Source organism: Manis javanica, chromosome 14 (genome assembly GCF_040802235.1).
Source record: "Manis javanica isolate MJ-LG chromosome 14, MJ_LKY, whole genome shotgun sequence".
In the NCBI taxonomy this organism is placed as follows: Eukaryota; Metazoa; Chordata; class Mammalia; order Pholidota; family Manidae; genus Manis; species Manis javanica.
The window spans coordinates 10127065-10144160 of NC_133169.1; the positions used below are offsets into that span (position 1 = coordinate 10127065).

Genomic DNA, 17096 nt, shown 5'->3' on the forward strand with positions numbered 1-17096 from the left:
CTGTCTTAGGGGGGCGCGCTCCATTCGCCTTTTTTCAACCCGTTCTGTGTTACACTGACTCCTCACCCCATACCCGCCTCTTGGAAAAATTAGGGACCTAGACTTCCATCACACCCCCAGCTCTGCCTCCAAGCCGCGGGTAAAGACCGAAGGCACATCCCTATCCTCCTCGGGTCAAGGAATTCGTCCTCGCGCCCCCAAGGGCGGGAAACTACAACTCCCGGCATGCCCCGAGCGCCCCCGGCGCGCCCCCCTCCCGTCAGTTCCATGCTGCTCCATCCAGTTCATTTAAAACAAAAGAGTTTGAGCGCTGGAAGGGGCTGGGCTCTATTGGGGGCCACTGAGCGCCGCTCCTGGACTGGGGCTCGGTGCGGGAGCCTAAGGGGGCCGTCTGCACGGCGGGGTCTAGAGACTCCCGGGTCCGAGGCGGGAGGGGTGGGGGCAGAGATTCCCGCAGCCCCCCGCCCCCCGTCACCCCGGGAGAGGAGAGGAGATCTGCTTTCTCGGTTCTGCTTCTCTTTACCCCACCCCCACCCCGGGGGCTGGGGCGAGGGGAGTCGGGTTACAGGGTGTTTGGGGAGGGGGGCTTAGGGGGAGGGTCTATCTTTCTATCTCGCTTTCTTCCCCCCTCCCCAGTTCTTTGTTCCCCCCTCCCTACACACACCCCTCCTCTCCCCTCCCCTCCTCTCCTCTTTTCCCTTCCACCACCTCTCTCTCTCTCTCTCCCTCTCTCTCTCTCTCCCCCAGCTTTTGTTTCGCCATGCCTAGTCTAGTGGTATCTGGAATAATGGAAAGAAATGGGGGCTTTGGAGAACTAGGATGTTTCGGGGGAAGCGCTAAGGACCGAGGGCTGCTGGAAGACGAGCGCGCCCTTCAGCTGGCTCTCGATCAACTCTGCCTCCTGGGTTTGGGGGAGCCCCCCGCCCCCACGGCGGGCGAGGACGGGGGAGGTGGGGGGGGCGGCGCCCCCGCGCAGCCGGCCGCCCCCCCGCAGCCGGCCCCTCCGCCGCCGCCGGCGGCGCCCCCGGCCGCCCCGACGGCGGCCCCCGCGGCGCAGACGCCCCAGCCCCCCACCGCCCCCAAAGGGGCCAGCGACGCCAAGCTCTGCGCTCTCTACAAAGAGGCCGAGCTGCGCCTGAAGGGGAGCAGCAACACCACGGAGTGCGTACCCGTGCCCACCTCCGAGCACGTGGCCGAGATCGTGGGCAGGCAAGGTAAGCGGGCGCCGGACCGCGGAGAGGCATTGGAGTGGGGGCACCCCAGACCTACGCGAAAAGTTCGTTTCCTGTCTCCTTGCCCGCCTCTGGCTCTGTCCCTTCCCCACAAAGGGGGACCCGCCCCCTACCCTGATTTCCAAGTGCCACAAAGTTCCCTGCCACCCCCAGTCCGGACTGTTCTTCAGATCCTTCCTCCCCCAGGGCTCTGCCTTTAGACAAAGAAATATCCTCTCCTAGAGAGAGGGAAAAGGGAGGGGGGATCAGTCTCCCAATCCAGGGAGCCTGTCCGGAAGGGATGTCCACTTCTAGCCAGAAAAACTGGCGGAATGTGCAAAGAGTTACTCAGAGGCCCCTACTCGGATATCTGCTAGTGGGTTGGGAGGGGGCAATCCTTGGACCCCCAGCTGCTGGAGTTACAGACTTAGGGGAAACCTGGCCCGGGAAGCCAGACTGAGTATCTGTCTCTTTGTTGGGCTGAGTGTAGGAATGGAAGGGGGTGTGGCTCATGGGAGGGTCCCAGGCTTGGGGAGAGATGGGGAGGGGGGCTGCTGGGAGGAGGGAGTCCTCTGGTCACCTACACACCAAAGTTGAAACGTCCATGGGGTTTTGGAAGAGATGCCTCCAACGAAGTGCCACGTCCTGGCATGGACCGCTCCATCTCCCTCTCAGGCTTTTGTTCTGGGCTGGCCACAGCTAGGGGCCAGAGGCCTGAATAGGGGTCTCTAGTAGTGAGAGAGTAGTAGGACAGGGCAGGAGGGGCTATGCTGGGTGGTGAGAAACCTTCCCCTGGAGGTTTGGTGGAGGGCGTGTGTCTGGGTGTGTTGGTGGTGGTCAGGGGCGGAGGGTGCTGTAGAATTAATCCAGTGTAATATGTCTGATACCACACCCTCCTCCGCTCCAGCATCCCTGGGCGGGCTGGGGGTGGGAGTGTTGATGAGGGTCCAGATTGAGCAGACGGGATCTTGGGGACCCTTCCTTCTCTCGGTTTTCCAGAGGGGAGTGGGGTGGGGGGTTGGCGGGATTTGGAAATTGCACTGAGGCTGGGCCGGGGGTGGTGGGGTGGGGTGGGGGAGGAGCAGGGGAGGAGCTGTCCCACAGTGGGGAACAATAGAGGAGCTGCATTCCGGCTGGGAGTGAAGGAGGAGGCCAGCTGCTGGCAGGCGAAGAGGGGCGGCAAGCCAGGGGGCCCCTACTCCACATCCCATCTCAACCACCAGGACTGTTGGGCGCTGGGGGAATTTTGCAGGGAGACCCAGAATGGAGGAGGGGAAGATGCCACTCCCCGGCACAGCCCTCATCCCCCTGGAGCACTCCGACTCTTGACCATCTCTTGAGATTTCTGGTTTAAAAAGTTGGATTTCCTGTTGTTGCCAGAAACTAAGCACCCAAAGCCCTGGAATTGGGTGGGGACACTGATATCTTTTCTTGGATGTGGGGGTGGTCTTGGGAGGCCCTGGAATTTCATGGAGTCATTCTTTCCTCTTCTGCCTCCGCATCAGATGGGCCTCTCATAAAAATCGGGGGATTTCTCCTATTCAGAGAATATAAGCCTCCCCCTGGTTCCTTAAGCACCTGGAAGTCCTCCCTCTTGTCTGACTGCACTCCTCCTGCTGCAGTGTCAATACTCCTCTATTTGACCTCTAGGAAGGTGAAGCCCAGTGGGTCTTCCTGTCAAGAGATGCTTCTTCAGGGTTGCAAAACCCAGAATGAGTTCCACAGATCGAGGCCTCAAGCATTTCTCCTCTTTTGCCCCTGCCAGTCTGTCTCACCCCAACCCAAACCCCCAAAGATACTTAGGTTTCACCTAAGTTGATGAAGCCAAAACTTAGAGGCAGAACCCAAGTGCCAATCAGATGCCATGTGAGTAGAAGTTGTAAGAGAAGGGACTTCACTGTTCCTCAGTTCTTCGTGCCTCACAAATAGAACAATCCTTTACTGACATTAGAGCACTAAGGATGTGGGCTTGACAACAGGTAGGACTTCTCAACTGCTAAGTGGTTTGAAGACAAAAAGGGAGAAGCAAATTCTCCTTCCTGAGGCTTCTCAAAGGTGAGGAGAGCTGCCCCCAGCCCACTCTATCCTCCCACCTGCCAATCGGGAGTGAAAGGAGAGGAAAAAAATAAGCTCACCTCAGGCCTGTGGTTGGAGGGTTGAGGCAGGGTCAGAAAACTGGGACTACGGCTTTGGTTTGGGGCACAGGGCATAGATAGTGTGGTGGGGGAGTGAGAAAGAGGGTGGTGAGTGTGTACCTGGACAAGGTGAATGGGTCTATGGGTGAATGGCAGTAGAAGTTGTGGGCACATAGAGGAATGTGCTGCCCGTGTGCTGGGGATGATGAGGATGGAAGAGGGATGTGTGGAAGGTTGAAACACGGAATCTGCACATGTGTGCACTCGTGTGTGTCAGGGGGTGATGTGAAAGTGTACCTTGAGCTTGCAGCGCAAGCATTCTTTAGCTAAAGGCACATGGTACCTCATGGCTTTTAGGTCCGTGTGTGTGCAAACTCGTGGCATGTGTGCTTCGAAAAACTGTGTGAGTAGCTGAGGCTGCGTGTGAAGCTCGGGGCAGGGAGAGGGAATGTGGGAAAGGAGAGAGGCTTGTCTGGTCAGCTCTCGAGGTCCACAGCCTTTAGAGATGGTGTGGCTATCCCAGCCTCCCTCCCTCTCTTCTTTCCCCTTCTTCCTCTCTGTCCCTCTTTGTCTCAGCTTTCTTCTTTCTCTTCCTGTCTCTCTACCCAACCTCCCAGTTTTAACCCACTCCTACTTCAAAGCAGGAGAATGGGTCCAGAATGCCTTTTCCCTCCTCTATTCAGCCCCAGGCCCATCTCAGCTCTCCTGCGCAGGGGACAGGGTGGCAGGAGTGTCCACAGGGTTAGGTGCTCACTCACAATCATTATCCTATCTCCATACTCCCTTTCCTCTTGAAACTGATCCTCAGACTCTTTCCAGTCTCCCACACTCCACTAGTTGCTGCAAACTTGCTATCAATTTGGGGCCTATTGAGAGACACTAATGGGTGGAAGGTGTGGAGAGGGATAAGGAGATGGGGGGGTGTCAGTGAACCCTGGATAGATTAAAATGAATGGAAGTCAAGTGAGAACTAGATTGTGGGGTTACTGAATGCTTTGGGGTTCTGTAGAAAGATCAGGGTCAGCAACAGATTGGGGAGGATTGTGATGAAGTGATTTGGAAGTTTGTCAGTAGCTGGGAATCAGAGAAACTGAGGGAAAAGCACATGGTCAGGGAGGAGTTGGTGAGTAGATTTGAGGTTAAGCAGCTTGTCTGGGAGGATCAGTGATTATTTGCCGGTTTCGGGGAGCCAGTAAATTAGGAGGGTCCTGAGTGGAATTCAAGGGAAAGTTGGTTCATTTTGAAACCTGTGGTTGATAGAGATGTTGGATGGATCTGAGACATGAGGGGATTGTTCAAGTCAGGGCAGATGGGGGTGCAGTGTTCCAAGGGTAGCCTGAGAGGTTCCTGGGGGGCTGGTATCTGGATATGTACAGGATATAAGGATCAGGAGCTTATAGGTCGCAGCACAAACCTTGCCCTGTGAGTTTCTTTCTCTCTCCCCTTCCCTTCTATCCCAGGCTGCAAGATTAAGGCTCTGAGGGCCAAGACCAACACATACATCAAGACACCAGTACGGGGCGAGGAGCCAGTATTCATGGTGACCGGGCGGCGGGAGGACGTGGCCACAGCTCGACGGGAAATCATCTCAGCAGCAGAGCACTTCTCCATGATCCGTGCCTCCCGCAACAAGTCAGGGGCAGCGTTTGGCGTGGCGCCTGCCCTGCCCGGCCAGGTGACCATTCGTGTGCGGGTGCCCTACCGTGTGGTGGGCTTGGTGGTGGGCCCCAAGGGGGCAACCATCAAGCGCATACAGCAGCAGACCAACACGTACATTATCACGCCAAGCCGCGACCGCGACCCGGTGTTTGAGATCACGGGTGCCCCGGGAAACGTAGAGCGTGCGCGCGAGGAGATCGAGACGCACATCGCGGTGCGCACCGGCAAGATCCTCGAGTACAACAATGAAAACGACTTCCTGGCGGGGAGCCCCGACGCCGCGCTGGATAGCCGCTACTCGGAGGCCTGGCGCGTGCACCCGCCCGGCTGCAAGCCGCTCTCCACGTTCCGGCAGAACAGCCTGGGATGCATCGGCGAGTGCGGAGTGGACTCCGGCTTTGAGGCCCCGCGCCTGGGCGAACAGGGCGGGGACTTTGGCTACGGCGGCTACCTGTTTCCGGGCTACGGCGTGGGCAAGCAGGACGTGTACTACGGCGTGGCCGAGACCAGCCCCCCGCTCTGGGCGGGCCAGGAGAACGCCACGCCCACCTCGGTGCTCTTCTCCTCCGCCTCCTCCTCCTCCTCCTCTTCCGCCAAGGCCCGCGCGGGGCCCCCGGGAGCCCACCGCTCTCCTGCCGCCTCCGCAGGGCCCGAGCTGGCGGGCCTCCCGAGACGGCCGCCCGGAGAGCCGCTCCAGGGCTTCTCCAAACTTGGCGGGGGCGGCCTGCGGAGCCCCGGCGGCGGGCGGGATTGCATGGTGTGCTTCGAGAGTGAGGTGACTGCTGCCCTCGTGCCCTGTGGACACAACCTGTTCTGTATGGAGTGTGCAGTACGCATCTGCGAGAGGACGGACCCGGAGTGTCCCGTCTGCCACATCACAGCCACGCAAGCCATCCGAATATTCTCCTAAGCCCCTTGCCCCGTGCCTCCTGGGGCCACTCCCCAGGGGCCTGCCTTGGTGCTGTTTTTCACCAGGGCCTTTTGGAAATCAGTGATTTGAGGGGCAAGGTGCTTAGAGATACTCGCTCGCTAGGGAAGGGGGTGGGGGAGGCCATGGTGGCTGGAGGGTGGGCCACTTTCAGAGCCTCTGGTCACCCTGTCCTGGAAAGGGTGGGAGGGGGCCAGACGGGAAATTTTACTAGAGTTACAACTCTGATACCTCAACACACCCTTCAATCTGGAAGCAGCTAAGAGAAACTTGTTTTGCCAGAGGTGGCCGCTAAGGCATCCCGACCCCCTCTACCCACCTCCCCCTCTGTGTGTCACAGTACCCCCTCCTCTGTGGACGGGGTGGGGAAGGGAGAGGGAGAATCACCATCTGTATCTAGAGGTGCTCTTTACAATCCCCAAGACCTCTGGACCTGAACTCCGACCTCCTACATGACCCTTTAGACTCTGCACCGCCATATCCTGTTTGGGAATTCGTTCCTGAGTCTCAAACAGTATAAGGGAGTTGGAGCCCTTTCAGAATTCTGTGTAGACTTTGGGGTGGGAGGAAGCTTGTCAATCAAAAAGGGCTCAGAACTCATCTGTCCCCACAAAGCTGGGCTAGAGGAACCTGAAGAGGGTCACTCCTCTGCCCCTTCGGCTTGCCCTTCGTTCTCTCCCCCGCCTCCCTCCCTTTGGGTTCTACTTTCTCCACCCTTTCCCCAGCTCTTCTCTTTGCTTCGCGGCAGAGGCTGTCACTCACAACCCTGTACTGCTCTTTCTAACCTCCCCTCTCCCTTCTGCCCCTTCCAGCCCAGCTTTGGGGACATAATTCCCCTGGGGAGAAGTAGGGGGAAGAACATTTTGGTGGTCCCCTGATTCCTCTTCTGGCCCCTGGGGGGGCCCTCTCTCCCACTTCTCCAAAGAAACACCTCGAATTCTTGATAGAATGTATCCCCATTCTCAGTGACAATTTGAGGAGGGGACTGATATCGGGGTACATAAAGTGTCGAACCTCCACCTTTCTCATCTCTGGGCATTACATTTAGGGAGCAGTTCTTGTGCTAGATTTTCTGGTGGTGGGAGGGTTGAGCCAGGGTAGTGTGTCTGCTGTTTCAAGGAGCAGGAAAGGGCCTGAGGCAGGAGGAGAGGTGGTGGAGGGAACGGCTGCCTCTCCCGCACTTTAGTGCCCCACTCCCTGCGCCCCTCTCTGGACTTGACCCGAACCCTTATTAGTGAGCAAATGATGAAGTCTCTGTTCCTACCCTTTGTGGTCGAGGAGAGAGACCAGGTGTCCAGAGAGGGTCAGTTCAGGGCCAGGCAGGATCGGGGTGTGGCAGGGCCTGTTCTGAGAATCGTGTACTGTTCGCAGGGCTCGTACTGCCTTTGCTGCTCACCTACTGCTCCTAGAGCTGCCACCAGCCTTCCACTCTCCTGGTTCCGCTGGCCGGGCCAGGAGAGGTTGGAGATGGGAGTTCCCGGGGGTCCCAGGAGATTCTTGTATATAGTGCGGTGGGACTGTTCTAAGTGATCTCTGAGCACTTAAGCTCCGAAGTCCCATTCTTCCTGGATGGAGAGGGGGTGCAGGGATGGGAGTATAGAGGGGATTTCCTCCTCTCCTTCCTCCTGTTGTGAATTAAGTCCCCTCTCCTCAGCCTTCCCCTCCAGACCACCAGCCAGGGAGAGGAGAGGAAAGAGGTCACAGCCAGGAAAACTGGCTTATGACGCTTTCCCTCCTTCCCACCAATGTGAGCCATCCTGAGATGTCTGTACAAAAGAAACCAAACCAAATGGGCACCCTCGGTCACCGAGGGGGGTGGGGAGGGGGGTGGGAAGAGGGAATGTCTGTCTGTCAACCCCCCTCCCCCTCTCCACTCCTTACCCACAAAGGCAGAAGACTGTTACTCTAGGGGGCTCAGAAATTCAATCCCACCCTTACAGATTGAGCCAAACCTAGAAACAAACACAAAACTCACAAAGACACAAAAGAAAGGAGAGAAAGAGAGCTTGAGAGGGAGCGAGATAGGCGACCAACAGAGAGGAGAGAAAACAAAAATAGCAAAAAAAAAAAAAAACAGTTCTTTATAATTTAATATTCTATTTTAATAAAGGCGTTTATTACCGTATAAATGTAGCAAAGAACCTGGGCTAATATGAAAAAAAAGACTTTTTATTAGGTAATTTATTATATGAAAAGGATATTTTATTTTATGATAAAGTGATCCTTAAAAAAAATAAAAAAACTTTAGAAGGCTTAGAATATATGTAGGGAGAGAAGAAGAAAAAAAATACATTTGTATTCAGAGTTAAATCTTAAAAAAGTGTTTTTAATATATGTTCTGGTTTACGTTCCTTTTTTCCCCTACTTTTTTTTGGGGAGGAATGTCATTTGCTTTTTGGGGGAGCATCCTGGGATGGATGGTGGAGAAAGGGGCTAGGGGAACTGGTCCCCCCGGGGGCCCTGCAAGTAGATGGGATTTCACTCTGGGCTCCCCTCCCCTCTCCCCTTCCCCCTCAGGGCGGGGAGCTGGCAGAGTTGAACAAAGAAAGGGATTAACAAGAAAGGAAGAAGCAGTAGGACTGAGGATCCTGGGTGCCCCCCTTCCCCTGCCCCATCTCTGGGGCTCAAAAGGAGGGGAAGCTCAGAACTGAGGCCTAGCAGGCCTACGGGACCCCTCAGAGAGGTGTGAGATTTAAGAGAAATAGTTTTGTTTTGTTTAACCAAAAATGAGAGAGAGAGAGAAGAAAAGAAACCGAAGGGTTTAAAAGAAAAGAATACTACAAAATAATAATTATTAATAATAATTCAAATTTATTTCATATAATCCTAGAGAAAAAGAGAATAACTAGTTACTTAGTAGACGATATTCAGATAGCTTAAAGTTTAGTAGCATTGCGGGCCCCTGGGTCCAGTAGAATGTATAAAAGTTGTAATGAAAAGGAAAATAGAGAAGAGAAGTGGCTGAATCCACCCTGAGTCACCCGTCTTCAGATATCCAGATGGGAGCAGGTTGCTATTTAAGGCTGGGAACTTCCAGTTTGCTGGGGTTGATTCTGAGAATCCTTGAATTTTTAATTGTAGGACAAATACATGAGGGGTTCAGTTGCCAGGGTCTTTGAAAGGCTGAACATTGATAATTTCACCCAGATGGGAGCTGGGCTGGGGGCAGCAGAGGGTGAGGGCTCTTGTCTGCAGCCTGCCCCCCTCCTCTGTGTCCCAGTCCCTGGGGGCCTGTTATCCTGTCAATCCCTCTGTGCCTGTTGGGCAGCCCTTACTCATTCAAAAGCGTCCTCTCTCCCAGCTCAAACCTCCAGAGCTAGCTTCTAGCAGGCCTAATTGAGGAAGTCCTTAAAGTGTCACCTTAACCACTTCAAAGAATGATTCAAGAGCCTGATAGAGCATTCCACAGAGAGACACGCACTTCTCACCTTCTCAGAGCTTCAAGGGGACTAAGGGAGTAGTCTGTCCCCCATCCATGTTCCCACCCAATATCCCACTTAGCTTTTGGCCTTCATAGCAGTGGGTGTAACAATCTCAAAAAATCGTTAAAACCACACTGCTTTACAGGTTTTCAAAGTGCTTTATTGTCTCATAGAAGTTAGATTCCAAGAAGGACTTCCCACCTGCTGGGGTGGAGAGGAGGAGATGTTGTCCTTGAAGGCCTGGGAGAACAGGGCCCCCAAGGGTATAAAGGCAAGCGGAGGGCAGTAGGGACTCTGGATGACCCTGACCCTAACCCTCTGCTCCAATCCACCTCCATCTGTAAGTGACACAGTTAGGGGTCATCTACTGTGTCCTGGCCTGGGGGCACATCACCCTCCCCACAAAAAATGGGGAGCTTGGTATTTTGCATGCATTATATTTAAAGCACTTGCCTTCTACCAAGCCCAGCCTGCAATCAGATCAGGCCCCTCCTTCCCATCCAAGGGGGAGCAGAGGTCCCTCGCTCCCTTTGGCAAGAGGAGCCTGCTCCGTTACACCAGTGACTGTCATGCCCCTCTTTGGTCCTATACCCCAAACACATCTCCCTCTCCCCGGTTTACTCTTCTCACCCCACCTAGGGACAGATTTACCCCCTGCTCTTTTTGTCCTAGAAACCCCGCTAGTTTGGGAAGGTAGCGTCTGGGGTGGGGAGGGCTTCCCTTTCCCCGCTCAAGGGTGCGGGTGGGGTAGGGTGGGTTGGGGGAGACAGCCCTGGGGCAGGGGGGATGTTCTCTCCACTGTAGAAAGTAGAGTAGGATTGTGGTCAGACTTAATTTGAGGCATCTAGTGAAGACATACAAATCCACCAAGGAAAAATACTTCAAAAGCAAAATAAAGGCGGGAAACAAAACGGACCCATAAATAATCAAGTCAAAGTGATGTTGCACAAAATGCAGAGAAACCAAGAAAGGGGAGGGTTAATGTATTAAATGTGCTATTAAGAACTTAATTTTATTAAAAGTATTATTACTTAAGGCTGTGGCTTCTTTTCTCTGCACCCGGATGGGTATGAACCACCTCCGGATGAGTGGGGTGGACCTGTGGGGATTGTAGCTGGAGGTATTCCCCAGGTAATTCTGGGGGCCCCTGCCCACCTTGCAGGAAGTGGATGGCTCCTCCTATCTGTTCTCCATGGCTCCCTTCTTGAGTCTCTTAAACACTCAGTCCCCTCTCTTTTCTCCCCATTTACCACCTTCTGTTCCTTGGGGGTACCATCAGACCTCCTTCCACCCTAGACAGCCAATGTCTGGGCTCGATGGAGCCAGGGCAGAGAGCTAAGACCTTACCCACTCATCCACACCAGAGTCAATCCATCCGTGCATACCACATCACCCCCTCTTTGGGGTTAGGGATCGAAGACTTGGACCTTCCACCTCCCAGGCTTACCCCCTGACCCCAGCACACACAGACAGGGCTGGCCCTGACTCCCCATCCTCTCTAAATCCGCTCCCCACCCACCTCCTCCCCTCACCCCTGGCATTGGAGTGACCTCAGTTCTTGGCACCAGGGCCCTCGGCACCAGATGGTGCCTGCCGATGCTTTTCTTTGTCTGGCCTTCCAGATACCCCTCTCTGCCATGCTGTCTGCCCTCCCCCACCTGCCTTGGGGGTTGGCAGAGGGAAGGGCGGGCACCTCCCACCCCTTTGGCGCTGTCCCCAGACCACAGGACTCCAGAGGCAGCTGGCCCTGGGGGGCAGTGGGTATGGTGGGGAGGATGGAGGGAGGCGGAGGGAAACATGGACTCAGAGGAGGGGCCTGAGTTGAAGGGGAGGCACAGACGGGGCAGCAGGAGGCTAGGCATTGATACAAAACAGCTTTATTTGAGGGCTTGGTGAGGGAGCAGACAGATAATAGAGATTCGTGGTGGGGGCGTGGAGGCCTCAGAGCTCTGTGGGGCTGTGAGGTGGGAACTAGCCACTCTGACATCTGGGACCCCAGGGCAGGGAAAGGGCCTGGAGCTTGGTGGGGGGGGCATCAGAACGCCAGTGGGGCACAGTGGGGGCTGGCCAAAGTCAGAGGCTGATGCAACAGGCCCTCTTCTCACCAGAGCCTGGCCCCTGCCCAGCCTGGGCACTGCCCAAGGTGATGGCATTGGTCCGGGTGTTGTTCTGCCTCTGCTTGGACACCTTGGCAAAGATCTCTGAGGGCAGAGGGCAGTGATCAGGTCAGAAGAAGATCCGGATCCCACTCTCCCCATATACCCACTGCATGCCCCTTTCAGAGCAATGGGGGTGGCCACACTTCAAGGAGATTTTCCTGGAAGAAAATGCACTTTGAGCACCCGGGACCTTCTATTTACCTGGGTGGAGAGGGACTAATACTCAGCTCCCGGGGAAACGCGGCCTTCTGTTTCCTACCCTAAGCTCCAGGCTGAGCAGTGGGTCTCAGGGAGGCTCTAAGGGGGCTGGGGGCCCACAGAGGGGCTCAGCATCAGCTGGGGTGGGCAAGGGCTGACTGCCTGCATTCCTACCACTGCCCACAGAAGCCTCAGGGGTGGGGTGGGGGTACCAAATGGAGGCAGGAGCTCTAACCTTTGAGGACAGTCTCAAAGGCCAGCTCAACATTGGTGGAATCCAGGGCTGAGGTCTCCAGAAATAGCAGCCCATTGTTTTCTGACAGGAAAGGAAACACACCATTAATTGTGGGGTCAAAAACAATAATACTAATATTTACTTAATGTTTAGTATGTACATTTGCTATGTGCTAAATCCTTGTCATGTGTAGCTCATTTAATCCTCAGAACCACCTGTGAGGATGGTTTCACTGCTATCCCTTTTTCAAAGAGGAAATGGAAGCCCAGAAACATGGAAGGGATGAACGAAGAACTTGCTTGGTGCCCGACATCTGGCCCAGAGATGTGAGGCTGGGCAACGGGTCTCCAGAGCCTGTGCCTTTGTCACTATATTCTGCTGCCTTTAAACTCCAGAAAACTGCTGGGGCAAGTGTGACTGCAGATGGTCAAGGAAGCATGCCTGCTACACTTAGGGTATCTGAGCACTGCAGGGTGGGCTGTCTTAAAATCAACTATGAATTAATAACTTCCCCAAAAGACAACCTCAGGGCAAGTGGTGGGACCTAATGAGGGACACAGAGAAGAAAGGCTGGGAGATTCTGGGGGAGAGAGGATGGACGTAGGGGGGACCCTGTAGAGGAAGTCCAGGCTTGAGCCCTAGGGTGGGAGCAGGGCTGGGGAGGCAGGAGCTGGGATGGCATGGGCAGGGCTGCAGGGGTCATGGTGGGCTCTCACCAGCGAACATGCGGGCCTCTTCAGTGGGCACCTCCCGGGCCTGGTTGAGGTCACTCTTGTTACCCACGAGCATGACAACGATAGTGGCCTCAGCGTGGTCATAGAGTTCCTTCAGCCAGCGCTCTACCACAGCATAGGTCTGGTGCTTGGTTAGGTCAAAAACCAGTAGGGCCCCCACTGCACCACGATAGTACCTGGGTGGGGTAGAGGGATGGACGGAGGCAACCTCAGAGCAGAGCCCTCGAGCCAAGAAGCCAGAGATGAGCACGAGAGATGGAGAAATATGAAACTGGGGTCCAGGGACCCAAATCCAGGCGGGAGCCCAAGCTTGATGCTGTGAACCCTCCAGGGAGACTGGTATTGGACCCCTGCAGGACTCACCTCCCTTCTCTAGAACCACTCGCTCTCATTCCTGCCTAGCCCCTCTGCTTCCTCAGGGCCTTTGTTCTGATTTTAGGCCCTGCTGTCCACCAACACATAGCTGGGCTCTGGTCAAGATCAGCCTCCTGGAGGCCCTACCTCCAAGATCTTCCTCACATGCCTCCTTGATCCACAGTGCCCTCTTTTCTCTTGTGGCCATTTTTCTAGGACCAGCTAAATTCCTCCCATAAATAGCAGTCCCTGAGTTGACCATCGGAGACATCCTTGTAAATATCCAGCCTCACTCCTGGAATTAGATAGGGCTTCTTTAGACTGGTGACATCTAAGTATTCCCATTGTACTGATGTCAGCTGAGCCTCCTAAGAGGTCAAGTGACTGTCCAAGAGTGATGAGTGTGTGCTCCCATCGCCCTTGACCCTTGCTTCCTGTCCCCTGGCAGCTGCTGTCTCCCACCACACACACACAGACCCCCTTCCTTACACTTGGCCTGACACTGACTGGGAGAGAGGCTCTGCATGTGGTGTCAGGAGGTTTAAATTCCTCTGTCCTCTGAGTCTTTGTAAAATGCAGCTGAGGAGTCCAGCCCTTCATGTTTGTGGTTAAATGGTGAAGATTGCCAAGTGCAAACTTATCTCACTGTGCAGAAGTGAGGGGCACTCTCGATCCTGGGCCTGTCCGCTTCCCAGCTCCACCCTGATCTCACCTGCTCGAGCCTCAAGCTCCATGCACTTAGACAGGGATGAATTACAGCACCTTACTCTCGTGAAACTTTGGGGACTACAGAAAATGCCCAACGTGAAGAGCCTTGTACCTTCCTGGGCATATAGCAAAGGCCTAGGAAGTGGTGGCAGTGACTCCTGGTTTTAGGCCCAGTGGTCAGTATCACTGTGTCCTACGTAGGGCTGGGTGTGGCTCGCAGTACTGGGTCTCCTGAGCTGGTCCATGGCATCCTGTGAGTCCACCAGGGAGCGCACTGCTGAGTGCCCTGACCTCCCCAGCAGCCCCACACCCCAGCAGTCCCCTGGCCCCAGGCTCACGCCGAGGTGATGGCTCGGTACCGCTCCAAACCAGCTGTGTCCCAGATCTGAGCCTTGACAGCAGCGGTGCCCAGCAGGACAGTGCGGGTGGAGAACTCGACCCCGATGGTGGTTCGGCTGTCGTGGCTGAACTCATTGCGCGTAAACCGGGATAGCAGATTGGTCTTCCCCACGCCTGACTCGCCAATCAGCACCACTGAAGGAGCAGAGGGATGAGGGCTGAGCTCAGGTCAGAGTGGCCCCGAGCCCACCTGAGCTTGGGGAGTCTGCCGGTCAAAAAAGGGAACTGAGCTCAGAAAGCTGAGCAGGGAGCCAGGTCTCCCAGCAGAGATGGGTTTGCATCTCTGCACAATGCATCCATCCCGGGCAGCCAAGGGGCTTACAGGGTTCTAAGCCTGGGCTGTTGAGACATGGCTGCAACGTCAGCCTGCATTTCTGGTGATGGAATGACTATGGCTGCTTGTGGTTGTTGGTGTTCAGGGGCATGGGTGGGGGCTGATATACGTATGACCCACAGATTGCACAGACCCTGAATGAGCGTCCAGGATCGGAGGAGGCCGCCTAGGGTGGTTCTGGGAGTGCAGGCTGGTGCCACGGGAGCCACATCTTCTGGGCTCTGGTCCCCACTTCGCCTCTGATTAGCTATGTGATCTTGAACAAGTGACTCACCTTCTCTAGGTCTCAGTTTCCTTGTTTATAAAATCTGTAAAGGCCCCTCTAACTTAAAAAATGCTTATTTGTGTAGGGCAGGAAAGAGCTGGGACAAGTATGGGTGTGTGTGTGTTTGTGTTCCTACCTCTCCTCCTGGAACCTCCTCCCCGTCTCATCCCTCCCAGTGGGTGAGCTGCCAGCTCTATCCTTAGGCCCAAAAGGTGCTCAGGGCAAGGGCTTTGGAGTCAGATAGACCTGGGTTTGAGTACTGACTTTGTGACCATTTCTAAGCTACTTACTCGGTCCCATCATTTTCTGTAAAATGGAGATATAAATAAAATGGAGACATAGATTGAGTGCCTACTATGTGCCAGGTACCATCCTAAAGGCTTTATACATATTAACTAATTTAACCCTCACAATAATGTTATGAGGCAAGTACATTATTATTATCATCCCACTTTTACAGACAAGGAAAAGGAGGCACATGGTGGGTTAAAATGACTTGCACCATATAACACAGCCAGGGTAGCGGAGGTGTGCTGCCCAGATTTGCCTTTGAGGACTTGCCCCCAGCTGCAGGGAGTGCAGTCAGCTGACAGCTCCTTCAGCATCTGCCTCTGGTGCAGAGGGCAGCCTCACCTGAGGTCCTGCCTTTCCTGGGCACCCTGCATCCCGTGCCCCAGCAAGGTGAGGGGATCGCCCTTGGCCAAGGCTGTGTGACCCTGCACTACAGTTTGAGATCTCTCTAAAGCTGTTTCCACCCCCTTCCTTTACTAGTGTTCATGCATAATAAATACCTTACACCCCAAACTTCTCAGTATCTGCTTCTGGAGACCCCACCCTGCAATCACTAGTAGGTGGCAGAGCTGGGATCTGAACTCAGCTAGTCTGGCTCCTGACCTGATGCTTTCAGAATGGAAGATACCTTCTTGGGGGTTGCTGTAGTGACTGATGAAGTAGTGGCTGGCATATACTAGAGGCTCAGTAAATGATAGTTATTAGCAGCGGTACTGTCCCAGACTCCTGCTAACCCTTACCCTGTCTCCCCTTCCTGGGAAACATGCTGGGAGTTCAGGTTCTCCAAGCCAAGTGCCTGGGAGTCCCAGCTTAAGTGAGGGTGGGGCTGAGGCTGGGAGAGGCGGCCGGGTGGAGTGGCTGGACAGGGAACCACAGTTCTGCCAGCCAGCCCCGCCCTGAAGGAGGAATGGAGGCAAGGGTGGGGGTGGCACCGCATGCTGGGGAACAATAGTGGGGCCAAACCCAGGGGCTGAGATAAAGGAACAACAAAGATTCATGCCCACTTCCAGGGACAGCCTGGATTCAGTGCCTGGTATTTGGACCTCAGGGGTCTTCTGAGGGAAAGAAGACGAGGCCATGGCCTTAAAAGTTCTCTGGATTCTATTAGACCCTGCTCCCAATTCATTACCTCTTCCTTATGTCTTCACGGAGCCCTATGATGGGATAAAGCTCTCCTTTCTTTCCTTTCCTGTACATCTACCCAGAAAGATGACTTTCTTCCTCTAAAGTCTGCTTGTTGCCCCTCTTCTCAGGAGGGAAGTCCTCTCTGAAGTCTGACCTCCATCTCTTGTGCTGCAGTGGCAGACTACTCCTAGGGATTTGGGTTTCCCTTAGGAATGAGGCAAAATAGCCTATATACTAGCACTATAAAGGGGTGAGCAACAATGTTTTTTACAACTGTTGAGCATTCTGGCAGCTCCAGGACTTTTCCCCCAGTAACCAGACCCTCCCCCACTCCCTGCAGCTTGCTTTCTTATCTACAGGAATGATGAGCCGCAGGGGGTTCCGGTAGGCGATAAGAAAACAGACTGTGGTCTCTTTCTGGGTCTCTCTCAGGCTTCCTCTTTCCTTATGGACCCCAACTCACCCTTGAAGACAAAGTTATAATCATCCTCAGTTCCGTTCCCCATCTTGGCTCTGCATGGAGGGTGCAAGAGTCTTCGGGGACAGAGGTGACTGGTCTATGCGTTGGTTCAATGCCTTCAAACCCTCAGCTCTCAAGAGTCCTGGATCTGCCCCTCCTCTCACTGGGGGTAAAGAAACTACTGCAGCCAGAGGATTGAGCTAGGCAGGGCCCTGGAAGGCTTGGCTCCAGCAGGCGGGGGTGCTGTAAGGAAGCTGAGAGGACGGAAGCTGGGAACAGGAAGAGCGGGGTGGCTGGAGACCTGGGGCTCAGGTGGGTGGAGAGATGATGACGTCAGACAGGTTAGACAGGTTGGGTGTCTGCTCTCAGCCTGGGTTCCCGCAAGCCAGAGAGCTGGCTCCAGGGGCTGGCTGAGGACTGAGTGTGCATTGCTAGGCTCCTGGGACCTGTGGCCAGGGGGGCGCAGCCACCAGTGAGTG

At 54.8% G+C, this 17096-nt stretch overlaps 2 protein-coding genes across 3 annotated transcripts; one reads left to right on the forward strand and one right to left on the reverse strand.

Annotated features, from left to right (window-relative positions):
* Window positions 1-740: 740 nt before the first annotated feature.
* On the forward strand, window positions 741-6062 carry MEX3A (mex-3 RNA binding family member A). The gene is made up of 2 exons (XM_017673003.3): window positions 741-1214; window positions 4807-6062. Exons 1-2 carry the CDS (start codon window positions 761-763, stop codon window positions 5913-5915), a joined length of 1563 nt encoding a protein of 520 aa, XP_017528492.2. The 5' UTR covers window positions 741-760; the 3' UTR covers window positions 5916-6062.
* Window positions 6063-11214: 5152 nt separating this feature from the next.
* RAB25 (RAB25, member RAS oncogene family) lies at window positions 11215-16884 on the reverse strand. 2 transcript variants are annotated; one of them, XM_017673026.3, is made up of 5 exons: window positions 16621-16882; window positions 14082-14277; window positions 12664-12857; window positions 11948-12028; window positions 11215-11556 (listed from the first exon to the last, which is right to left on the reverse strand). In XM_017673026.3, the coding sequence occupies exons 1-5, from the start codon at window positions 16661-16663 to the stop codon at window positions 11429-11431; spliced, it is 642 nt and encodes a 213-aa protein (XP_017528515.1). In that variant the 5' UTR covers window positions 16664-16882; the 3' UTR covers window positions 11215-11428. The 2 variants fall into 2 exon arrangements, with proteins under 2 accessions (XP_017528515.1, XP_017528516.1); XM_017673027.3 differs by having other exon boundaries at window positions 11448-11672; window positions 16621-16884.
* Window positions 16885-17096: the final 212 nt, after the last annotated feature.

What these genes read in the sequence shown, in the direction of transcription:
- RAB25 (XM_017673026.3), bottom strand. Translation starts at nt 16,663, where the DNA reads ATGGGGAACGGAACTGAGGATGATTATAACTTTGTCTTCAAGG. An exon ending in TTATAACTTTGTCTTCAAGG is followed by an intron (nt 14,278 to 16,620) that starts GTGAGTTGGGGT and finishes CTGCTCCTTCAG; the next exon opens with TGGTGCTGATTGGCGAGTCA. An exon ending in CTTTGAGACTGTCCTCAAAG is followed by an intron (nt 11,557 to 11,947) that starts GTTAGAGCTCCT and finishes CTCTGCCCTCAG; the next exon opens with AGATCTTTGCCAAGGTGTCC.
- MEX3A (XM_017673003.3), top strand. Translation starts at nt 761, where the DNA reads ATGCCTAGTCTAGTGGTATCTGGAATAATGGAAAGAAATGGGGGCTTT. An exon ending in CGAGATCGTGGGCAGGCAAG is followed by an intron (nt 1,215 to 4,806) that starts GTAAGCGGGCGC and finishes CTTCTATCCCAG; the next exon opens with GCTGCAAGATTAAGGCTCTG.